The sequence below is a fragment of the Lynx canadensis genome, chromosome A3, assembly GCF_007474595.2.
Source record: "Lynx canadensis isolate LIC74 chromosome A3, mLynCan4.pri.v2, whole genome shotgun sequence".
NCBI lineage: Eukaryota > Metazoa > Chordata > Mammalia > Carnivora > Felidae > Lynx > Lynx canadensis.
The window spans coordinates 63,995,332-64,007,591 of record NC_044305.1 but is presented as its reverse complement, the minus strand read 5'-3'; the positions used below and the strand labels follow the sequence as shown (position 1 = coordinate 64,007,591).

The 12,260-nt window shown below is 40.4% G+C and overlaps 1 protein-coding gene across 1 annotated transcript in view; it reads right to left on the bottom strand.

Annotated features, from left to right (window-relative positions):
* The window catches only part of CAMKMT (calmodulin-lysine N-methyltransferase), a 399,914-nt gene that overhangs the window by 17,923 nt on the left and 369,731 nt on the right, over positions 1-12,260 (bottom strand). Inside the window, exons 8-9 of the mRNA XM_030310520.1 lie at positions 7,945-8,019; positions 405-468 (exon numbers count right to left, since the gene is read on the bottom strand). Coding sequence (XP_030166380.1) covers positions 405-468; positions 7,945-8,019 — 139 coding nt within the window. The remainder of the gene's footprint in view (positions 1-404; positions 469-7,944; positions 8,020-12,260) is intronic.

The window sequence follows — 12,260 nt, the reverse complement described above, 5'->3', positions numbered from 1 at the left end:
AATAAATAAATACCCAATGACAAAGGTTACCATTGAAGGGATTTAAAATGACAGAAGTCAACAGAAAACTTTCAATATCATACTTCTACTTTAATATGAAGATATTGTTATCAAAGGAAAAGACTCAAGAAATTCTTTGATAAAAATAATCTCACACTATCTTTGAAGCGGTTTCATTTATTTTACTACCCACTGTGTTCCTTATCAGAAGGCCAAGGGTAAGAAGTTTCCTAGTTGTGATTAGGAAAGAATCTGATAGATCAGAAGACCCAATTGAAGTTGGACATAATAAGTATTAAAGTATTACATGACATTAATCCTGCCATTCCATTACTCTCTCCATCTTTGTGCACAGACTAATTATTCTGAAGCCAGTGTTCAGGAGAAAATAGAAACATACTTACTCTGGGCTGGAGTAATCTCTTTATTGCATCAACAAGGCTGGCTCTGTACTGGTCCAGAAACAGGCTGACATTGAGAAGAGAGCAGAATCCAGATTAAACTGGGCTCCAAGTCCAATGATACTAATGGAGATAAGTACAAGACTAATTACACATGTTTACTCAACACTAAAAAAGGAGAAATTGTTTCCTTCCATTCAAGTGTCTCACTGGAACAAAAAAAGATATTGTGGTTGGTGTTATCCACCCAAAGCCAAGTCATCAACATGCAGTTGGCCAGGATTCACACATGACTGGGTCATGTGTGAGTGATAAAGGGACAATTTCTAAGCTGCCATTTGGGGGGATCATCTGGTTGAGATGTAACACTTCTGTCATGAGAGCCTAGTTTCTATAGACCTGGGCCATCAGCCCACGGAGGGCACTATGAGGCCACCCTCCAGAAACAAACACCAGCCCTCTGATGCCCAAACCACAGAACAGATCTCAGGTGGTGATGGGTTTTAGTGACTAAGAGCAGCACTGAGGTCAGACTCAACCACTGACCTAGGAGTAAACAGTTCCAGAAACAAAGACCAGGTTTAGGCAAGGTATCACACAGGGTTCTTCTCCTTTGACCTCCATGTTGATTTTTTTTGAGTTCACTGTGATTTTTCATTTTTCTTCTCTTTTGAAAATTTCTTTTTTTTTTTTAATGGTTATTTATTTTTGAGAGAGAGAGCATGAGCAGGGGAGGGGCAGAGAGAGAGGGAGACATAGAATCTGAAGCAGGCTTCAGGCTTTTCACTGTCAGCACAGAGCCCAACGTGGGGCTCAAGCTCATGAACTATGAGATCATGACCTGAGCTTAACTGACTGAGCCGCCCAGACACCCCCTCTTTTGAGAATTTCCGTTTGTTGCTCTGTCACCCCTTTGGTTGGGTCAGGCTAAGCCTTCTTTACCAGGCCTGCTCTTGGAAACCTGGGGCAGATTTGTCTTATCTGGGACTTGTGGGCTAAAGCACTGAGCAGCCTTGTGCATCAGCCACCTCATAAGGGGCCTAAGTGGAGCCTCATCCTCCCGTTTCTAATGCTGCAGTTTGGTGTGGGTCCCTCTGATTTGGCCTCCCTGCTCCTCACATAGCATGAGTAAGCACCACAGATTCGAGGGCCCTGCCTCATCATCCTCCTCTGAACTCAGCGTGACTACCAGCTCTCAGTAGGAGGGCTGCTGTGCTGAGTCAAACTGCAGGCAAGTGGGCAGCCCAGTGCAGGGTTTAATAGAGTTCTGGCTCTGAACTTTCTACTATGTGTGGCTACGTCGCTTCACACGAGGCCTCGGTTTCCTGGTCAATAAACGCCCACCTACGTGGCTGTGGTGGGCATCAAATGAATAATATATATTAGTTGACAAATATTTGCTGATCATCTACTACATACTAGGGGCTGTTTTAGGCATTGGAGACACGCTGTGAATAAAACAAAGTTCCCATCCTCAAGGAGCTCCCGGTCTCTCTTCATTTACACACTACAAGTTCTAGCACAACCAACATACGCACCCAGAAGGTACTCTCTGTAAGTATCTGCTTACTGCCTGACTGGTAGAGAAACACAGTTCTTGAAATCGAGCAACTTACGTACAGTGTTGGTTTCAATGACCCTCAAACAGGCTGTCCGCACTTCTTTACAGGTATTGTTAAGGAATTGTTAAGGAAGAACCAACACTTGGGTAGAAAGTTCCACCAGTTAGGTTGGTTCTCTTCCAAGTCTCTCATTTGAGAAAGGAGTGGGGGAGAGCAGTGTATGAAAAACTGCCAGGAAGTCAGTGCTTGGGTTTCACCATGACGTGTACAGTAGAAGGTTCTTCTATAAAAGGATGCTTTGAGCATCGGAGAAAGAATCCGTTCAAGATGAGCTAAAATCATATCTAGAGTGGGAACCTTATCCCGCTCCATCCATCAATCAGGACAACCTGAGGGTGAGCCAGGGGAAAATGTTCCTATCATTCCATTAAAAAACAAACAAACAAACAAAAAAAAAACCCACAAAAAAACCCACTAAATCTTAGAGCTTAGAGTGTGTCTAATTCAAATGCTACAAAAACTTGCCAATAAGTAATATTAATCAGTGATTAATAATCATTAAGGGTTGATAAGAAAGGAATCAAATTTGGGGCACCTGGGTGGCTCAGTTGGTTGAGCGTCCAACTTCGGCTTAGGTAGTGATCTTGCAGTTTGTGGGTTCGAGCCCCGCGTCAGGCTCTGTGCTGACAGCTCAGAGCCTGAAGCCTGCTTCGGATTCTGTGTCTCCCTCTCTCTCTGCCCCTTCCCTGCTCATGCTGTGTCTTTCTCTGTCTCTTAAAAATGAATAAACGTTAAAAAAAAATTTTTTTTAAAAAAAAGAAAGGAATCAAATTCTATCTTGGTCTTTTTTAAAGTTTTCTCTTCAGGACTGTATACCCTATTCTTTAGTGAGGTAATGATATCTTAATTTTGTTTTCATTTCATTTCATTATTTATTTTTAGAGAGAGAGAGAGAGAGAGACAGAGAGTGAGCAGGAGAAGGGCAGAGACAGAGGGGGACACAGAAACTGAAGCAGGCTCCAGGCTCTGAGCTGTCAACACAGAGCCTGAAGTGGGTCTTGAACTCACGAACTGTGAGGTCATAACCTGAGCCAAAGTCAGATGCTCAACAGATGGAGCCACCCAGGCGCCCCAATAATATCTTAAATGTTAATAATTAAGCATCCTGGTTTTATTTTTTAAAATGACTATCATTGTGGGACAATATCTCTGTCAGTTACTCAGGCCCGTAGGAGAGCTGGCTGGTTATGATACGCAACATTAAGCAAAAGACCGCTCTTCAGTTTGTACCTGTGCATCCTATGAACTGGTAAGACTGTCAGAAATAATCAGCACCTTAAAAACTGAGCTTAAAACATAACCTTATAAAGCCCTGTTTCCACTCGACGTTGGTGATATGACAAAGATATTAATATTGCAGCCTACTGGAAAATGCACCTTAACGCCCAAGCACCCATTCCACACAGGTATTTGAATGGCAGTGTTGTCTACTCCATCCTTCCAAGTCAAATTTCCCAAAAGTAATTCTTACAGTTCTCTAATAAGTCTTGATTCCAAGCAGCTCACCTTTCTACTTAGCTCTGAGGCAGAATGTATAATGCTTTGTAGGATACGTCATATGAGCAATTTCAATGTGCTTTAGTGGGAGTGATGTATAATCTCCTGAAAATTCACCCCTTAAATAAGTCCTAATGGGCTCTGAGAACAACAGCAGCTTAAGTAGATCTATTTAAAAAAGGCTGAGTGGGTCACTGATTGGAATGGAGATACCATTTCAACTCTCCCTTCCGTTACTGATCAAAATACATGGACAGTTGCACTAGTTTGGCTATTAAAATACACACACACACACACACACACACACACACACACAGCCCTCTATATAATGCACTTGTGGAATCAACACTTGCTTTGTTCCATTGATCTGGTCTGATTTCAGGACAAAGGAAAGGTGCTAGGCCATTTTCACGGCCTCCCTTAGAATCAGAGTTTTAGGCAGAGCACAGAGCACCCAACCCTCCACTCATAGACAAATTAATTAATGAGTGCAGTGGACAAGGAGACATTTCTCGGTCAGTATCCACAGAAAGGAAGGTCTCTATGCAATCTTTAAGATGACATGTGCTAAGTTAAAGATTTAACTTTCAGAAGAATGGCCTCTATCAATATTTATCAACTGATCGCTGTGCAGCCAGGGTTGATGGGGGGTCTGATTGCCCGTGGGGCTACCCCTTAGGGTGCCAGATCTTTGACAATTTGTTTATCTTCTTTGGGACTGAGTTTTAGGTATGGCTGAGTTTAGGTAAAAGGGCTGGCCGCATTTGGGTTAAAGAGTTTTTCAGGTGGGAAGGCTGCGATTTAGAACTATCCACGAGCACAGCATCTGGAAGAAAACAAAGGTATTCTATAGCCTGTTTTGAGAAAAAAAATTTTTTTTTTGTTGCCACAAACACACCTTAAAAATCAAACTTTTTTCATCATTTAGAATAATAGAAAATAGGAACAACCCACCATACATAGTGTAAAAATGCTAAGAGAGCCAGTGGGGTGGTGTAACCTTCCCCCATTTCTCCACAAAGTCTCAGATGGCGCTTGCAGGCACAGTGCTGACTGTCCTGTGGACCTAGCGCGATGCATCAGGCTATGGGTGGCATTTTAGACTTCCTTTCCAAGCCTTTAGAGAATCCAAACATACAGAATCATTTTTATTTATTGCAGAGCTACAATAAACTGGACAGCCATCGAACACTGAATGAAAGCGTTCATTGGGTGAAAAAAAAAAATCTTACTTCCAGACTCTGAGATTATTATGATTGAACAGGAGTCTGGAAAGGCAGGCTGAAAATTAACAATCACGTGCTAATCTAAACTCAGCAAGGACCAGGCTGGACTGCATTCGGGTAGAAAGGAACTCTTACATTAAATTCGATGTTAAACAAGTCAACCGAGGAACTTAATAGGCAGGTTTTTCTTCTACACCTGTGGTTAAATATTCTAATATTGTGATGTTTGTCAACAGCATCCTTTCGCAGGTGTACCTCAATTTTTTTCCTCTTGTTTATTTCAAAGTTGACATTTTACAAGTTATTTAGAAACTGTTGAACCATGAAACTATATTTCATTGTCAAAAATGCTGAATGGTGAAATACTGGCTCGCTTTCGCAGCTTGCCTCTTTATTTTAGAATCTGGGGAGCTCCTAAATTTAGACGTGAGCGAAGGAGACCGTCTCTTCTGGGAAAGAAGTCATTTCCCCCACAGCCCATAGGTTTATGAATGTTTGAATGTAAATATATGAATATATGAATGATTTAAAAACATAAACATATCACCCGCTCGTTGTAATCATGTGCATTTTCCTTGAACCGCAACGGTGGGTTTGGAATAGGTTTGTGAATGGGGTTTGTTTTCATGTAAATGGGATCAAGCAGTCCCACTGGTTAGCTATTCAGAGAATCAGACAATGCCACCCTTGCTGGAAATGCTTCAGTAAGGATTTAATCCATGAACCTAATATTGGAACTCCAACTCTTGCTTCATATTCCTATGGCCTAATCCAGACCTCACGGATAATAACTAAAGGACGGTGTGCGGCAGCGTGATCTGTTTATGCGTGGCACCTATTTCTGCCACTGCGTATTTCAAGTTTCATCTTGGAGGTGGTGTCTAAAGAGAGTTGTTTTTTCTTTTCCCCTCCTCTGTAACATTGTGGGGAAAAAAAATGCAGCATGGTCTGCCTGCCCGTCCCCAGAAGCATCACCCACGCCAATCACGGACAGAGCAACACCAAACCGTCAGGACATAAAGAGCTCACGGAGCCTTTGCTTCACTGCTATGTGTACGACATGCATATTAAAAATATCACTGTGCTTTCTAAGTTTCTAAGCAGCTTACCCATCCCTGTGAATATGAAGAGATACCATTACCAAAGCATTTCTTTTGGAAATAATATCGGCATTGCAGTGAGACTAGCTTAATGTTTCACATTTACAAATGGGAAATTATAAACAGGCTGACATTTTGGCACTTACGACACCAGGGGGAAAAAAAAACTTAACAACTCACGCATAGAAAAGCCATTTATAAAATAAAACTTGGTATATTTAGTTCATTTGAATCCGTAAATACTCACATAGCTCCTGGATGTGTGTGTGTCTGTGTGTGTGTGTGTACATCTAACATTGTGCTATGTTATGTATTTGCAATGAAAGCCTCAACTGAATATGCATTAGGTATATCGGTTGTACGTGACCCTGTTCGCTAGGGGAAAAAAAAGACTATTTCTCAAACATGCTGTGTGGCTATTTTTAACCTGAGAACATTAATCAGAAAAGAGCTTAAATCTTACTTCCGCTGCTTGTCTCTCTGGTACAAATAGGATGTCATGGTGTGAGTGTCCATAGCACAAGGTCTGACAAAGCCAGGCTGTTCTGATATTTGTGTAAGGGACACATTTAACTCTAAATCTCCCAGCCAGACCTGACTTTCTCCACATATCAGAGCCCACGCCTGCGACCCTGTCTAAACCTCCAAGAAGATGCCTCCCTGCTTCCCTCTTCCTGCTGCTCTCTGATCTTTCATGCTTAATCTCATCTAATCCTGCCAGCATTATCTTCACCTGTGCAATGAAACCTGGAGGATCCTTTCTCATATTTGGTGAGGAGAGGCAGTTACTAAATTACTTGCTCAAATCGTATGGTGAAGTTTTAGTGCCTTGGTTTTGATCAGATGAGGGATATAACATTAGGCACCATACCAACGATTAGTCCAAAATCTGTTTCTCCCTCTTTTGGAACAAGGTTTTCTGAAATTGGGTGCAAAGACACCAAAAGGCCATGGAAAACTAGAAATAGAACAAATTCCTTCTTTTCCCTTGAGAAGTATTTTTCAGAAGAAAAAAGAAAGCAAATCTAATTCCAGTGACTTACGTAGAAGAGTTACCTATTGAAAATCTTATTTAGAATAATAATAATAATAATAATGACGGCCTGAAAAGTTCATTCCATTTCTCTCTGGGGAAAGTTTTCTCCAGGTTCCGGATCTCGTAATTGGGTTGATTGATACAACAGAACTTCTTCAAAATCCGAACTTGTGTTTTCAAATCTAAAGTGTCATAAAACCATGATAAAACGACAAATAACATCTTACTCTTACCAGGGAAAAAAATACTTTAGAACTGTCAACGTTCCCCGTATGGTGAAATAATTCTTATTCGACGTGCATGAAGAAAATACCTAAGATTATTTGAAATAATTATTAAGGTTTGATACATATTTATCCTGCAACTTGGGATCAGACTTTCATTAACAATGAGTAGATTGAGCTAGAAGAGAAGACAAAATATCTAATGTAAATTATTTTTAAAACGCAGGCACCTGACAGAGATTTTAATGTTATTTGCATAACAATAAAATGTAATTTTATAATTCCTGTTTTGTGTATAATTAAATATCATAATTGAATACATTGAAAATTTAGATAACAAACATACATTTTAAGAAAAGATATTTCCCCGAAGATATTCCACAAATACGTTTATTTGTAGGAGCATATACGTGCGTGTACACACATGTACCTATATTCCCTTATCTCAATAGTCAGATCTCTCCTAAGAAGTAAGCTAATTGAGCTGTTTGTGTTGATAAACTCCTTTTTCTCCAGACTATTCCTCTCCGAGCCATAATTATTTGCAATTTGCCTAAGTCGTCCATTTACTGATACGTCAAGCATGAAACAGAGGCAATTCCAGAAAATGGAAATGCTTCTCAAAATCAATCTTTGGGAAATAATGTGGTAGAAGTTACTGTGTGATAGAAGACTACCTTATAACTGTCACATGGAGATGAATATTAATTTGTTGAGGTTAAGGTGGCTTTGTGCTTCATTTGTTGACTTGGCTTAGCCGTCAGCAAAGCAGCACAGCCCAATTACTCCAGCAAAGCTATTTTTTCTAACAGGAGTTTTATGATTTTTATGTACTTACCAGTCAGCACACATAACAATGTCAAAATGTCCTTCCAGTTGAGAGACATCTGTCTCATTATCCCATCGTAAAACGCTTGAGGAGAAAAAGATTTTAAAAATTATACTTAGGGTTTTTTTTTTAACTTTTGATTTTGAGCTATTAACATTATTTTTTGTGGCACTTGAAATTATTTAAAAGGTATATACAAATTATTTCAAAAGGTATAATAAAAAAATTAAGGATGTAACTGTCTGTTATGTATTTTACTTAGTCTTCAAATCTAGAAGAGGAAGAATTCTCTATTTAGATACAATAGTTAAGCTTGTGCTAGTTTTTTTATAGTTTTTTTTTTTTTTTTGTAGAGGAACCAGGGAAAAACATCTTATTTTTACCATAGTCATTACAATGAGTCCAGACTCTTAACATCAATGAGGTACATATTGAGATCAAAGTATTCCCCGTCTGACTGGAATACAAATTTATAAAAATAAATGATGTGAAACTTAGTGTGTATCTATCTTGCCTGGCATGTCAGTTGCCTTTCTGATTGAGGGAATGAGCAATTTGGCAGGATGGAAGAAGAGCCAACTTTCATTTTTGGTAGTTCTAGTTTTTAGGCACATTTTAAAATTCACCCATCCTACCACTTAGTCTCCCTAAGAGGATCAGGTTTTAAACCTCATATTAGCAACAATAATTAATAGCACATATTTAAAAATTCTAGTTGTGCTTATGAAGCCAACCAAAGATTTTAAGTTACTTTTAATTAATAATGGGGATAATCAGCATTTTACCACATTAAAGTACTTTAATGATTCCTCTTTCCACATCAAAAGTGATTTGCAGTGCTATTTTTCAAAGGAAAATTGTGCTCCTATATTCTACTTTGATTACTATTTAAAACCAAACTGAGTGAGCACATTCAACCCTGTCCAGGTATATTTGGTTTTCCTGGTGGGTTCTTTATTTCTTCTCCATCTTCCCTGGGTGAAAAGCCATATATTTGAATAAAAAAACCAAGTCTTATGTCAGTAAGTCCAAAAGTTCTTCCCCTATACACTAATATACACAAGTGGTAGTGAATTTCTTAACGCAGAAAAGATTAAACACATCACCACGAAAATATCTATACAGACTGAGCATCAGTTCCCCATTCACTCATCAACTCGTTGTTACTGAGCACCCACTGTGTCGCAGGCCCTGCGCTGTGCCACAGGCTGTATCTTCATGATGGCAACCTAGCAGGACATGCAGATACATAAACCTATAATTCTGATGCTGTGTCCTATGTGTTGTGTAAGCATACAGACATAATAGAGCTCCAGGGAGGGCTTTCCAGAAGAACGTGTCATGTCATGACACTTGGACAAGCTTTCTAAATTAACTCTACTGTTGTACTTACTTGGGCCTACTGGAGAGCCAAGGAATGGAAAAACCAGGGAAGCCCTAAGAGATTAAGGCTTACTTTGTTTTTAAATTTTTTTTTTTTTTTTTTTTTTTTTTTTTTTTTTTTTCAACGTTTATTTATTTTTGGGACAGCGAGAGACAGAGCATGAACGGGGGAGGGGCAGAGAGAGAGGGAGACACAGAATCGGAAACAGGCTCCAGGCTCTGAGCCATCAGCCCAGAGCCTGACGCGGGGCTCGAACTCACGGACCGCGAGATCGTGACCTGGCTGAAGTCGGACGCTTAACCGACTGCGCCACCCAGGCGCCCCATGGCTTACTTTGTTTTTAGATTAATTCCTCAGAAACTCCATGCACCTGAGGAGAGTGGGACACAACCGATATCAACATTTATGGAAATGCTGAGGCCTCCAGTGCAGCTGGAACTCCAGCTCCCTGGGAAACCGGGCCCATTGAGCCCTCATTAGAGACCTAAGAGTCCTAAAAAGTTACTACATGAAGAAGCTAGTTGAAAGTATAGATCTATGCTTGACCTTTTCAAATCATAAAAATAACGTACCCATCGCACAAATTTTAGGAAAAAGAGAGAACTGTGAAAATTACTCATAATCTTACCATTCCGTAAACCATTATTTAGAAAGTGCTTCTAACACATAAGTAGTTACTAAAGCACATGAACAGAAAATGTAGGAAATCCTCTGGTGGGTACTGCATGTTGGATTCCTGAGGTGCTTCAGCCTTTGATTCAACAAAGACAAATTGGAGAGACAGGGGCCTAGACAGCAATTGGCTGTGGATTACCACAGCAGATGTAACGAGTGATTCTAAAAGAAACTGAAATGTTTGGCTTGGCCACATGGACCACAACGCATTCCCAAAAGGCATTTGTCTTAGTTCTCATGAGGCTTATGGCCATGCTATCCCCATAACTGTAAGCATGTGACAAAAGAGTGGTGTATAGACAGAGTTCAGCTTTGGGGTGACAGGCACACCTAGGTTCAAATTTTGGTTCCTTCCTTGACTGGCTATGTGAACTTGGAGTTTGCTTTCTCAGCTGTAAAATGGAGAGAACAATGGCCACCTTCTTGAGAACACCATTCACACTGTATTCTGGAGTTACGGTGTTCACGTAGCATACGATGAGAAGGGTGCCCGCTGGAGCTATGCAATCAGGAGACCTTCCATCTTGGAAGGAAACTGACGATGGTGACGTCAATATTCAAGAAGCTGGGCCTTCCAGTTCTTCTCTTCCAATGACCTTGCCCTCCACCCTTCTCAGATAACTCATAGGATGGTCATGTACACTAGAGCAGTATTTTAGCTGTGGGGAAGGACCAGATTTTGTTGTTATGGTTTCTAGACCCAATCTGTTGCAGACCAACCCTTTTATAAAATACGATATAAATTAATAGACAGATGAGATTTTAAAAGCCAAGACATTCTAAATATAAGTCCACCGATCATATGCTTGGATAGCACAGTAGTGTTCCTAAACGTTTACTTTCAGTTTCTGAACTTACCTCATTGCAGATGAGTAGCATGCAGTTCACATATTGGCTCCAGCGTGTGGCCTATTTGTTGAGCAACACTGTTCAAGACCTTGTCTTTATGAATAACTACAATCCTGACCTACTCTCTGACCAGCCCTTTCACAGCTAACTCCTTCCAGAAGGTATTCTAATCTCAACCATTCTTCATTCTTCTACTCCCTTTTCCCTTTCTTACTCCCTCCTGTTTGTTAAATCCAGCCCTCTGCCTGCTCCGAGACTGCACCTGTGCACCTGAGTGTGATTGGAGAAAGCACAAAAGCATCCTGACTGGCTTTGCTTTAAATTCATAACCATGAACCCCAAGTGGACTCTTGGTGATGTCTAACAGTTATACTTAGACTTCCCTTGTCCACTTACTCCCCCAGTCTCCCAGGTTGTTATTTTGCACTACCTTCTCTTTTCAAAATGCTAAGACCTCCTCTCTCACCCTCACTCTCAGCTGATCACCTTGCTTCCTACTTTACTGTCAAAATTGCAGGTATCAGATGAGAACTTCCACATACTCTCACCACCACGCTTATGCTCCTAACAGCATCTGTTCCCATATACCCTGCCTTCCTGCCTGTTATCATAGATGAATTAAAGATGCCATACCCTGGGGTGCCTGGGTGGCTCAGTCAGTTGAGCATCCAACTCTTGACTTCGGCTCAGGTCATGATCCCAGGGTCGTGGGACTGAGCCTCATGTCAGGCTCCATGCTGGGCAGGGCATAGAGTCTGATTGAGATTCTCTCTCTCTCTCTCTCTCTCTCTCTCTCTCTCTCTCTGTCTCTCTCCCCTCTATCCCTTTCCCTCACTCACATGCTCTCTCTCTCTCCCTCTCTAAAATAAAATAAAAATTTTAAAAAGATGCCATACCCCTATTTAAATCTAGTACCTCTTCTTATATAATAGGTGCAGCCTCTTTCATCTTTTCTAGGATATGGCTCTAGCAATTCTCCCTTCTCTATCCTATAGTACCACCTCTGTTCTGGATCATTTCTATCACTATTCAAACGTAGTTATTTTCTCTCTCCTAAAATATCTTAACTCTACTTACCCTCCAGTTTTAACTCTATTTCCCAATTCCTCCTCTGCAGGAAAAATCCATGAAAAAATTGTTTAAACTCTTTATTTTCAATTCAACCTCATAGTTTACAGGGTACTGGGTACAGTCCTCAGATGGGTCTTGTCTCGGTAGGGGAGAATATTTAGTCCTAGACTAAATGCTACTCTGGTTCTGCCTAATAAATATTAAAAGCAAGACCCAAAAGTTATTTCAAAATAACTGTGACCCAGAACAAAATTCAGAGACATTTACTGGACTACAACAACGTTCGATTCCAACAAGATAAAATATAAAATACCTGGCATACAATCAAAGATTACCAGGCATGCAA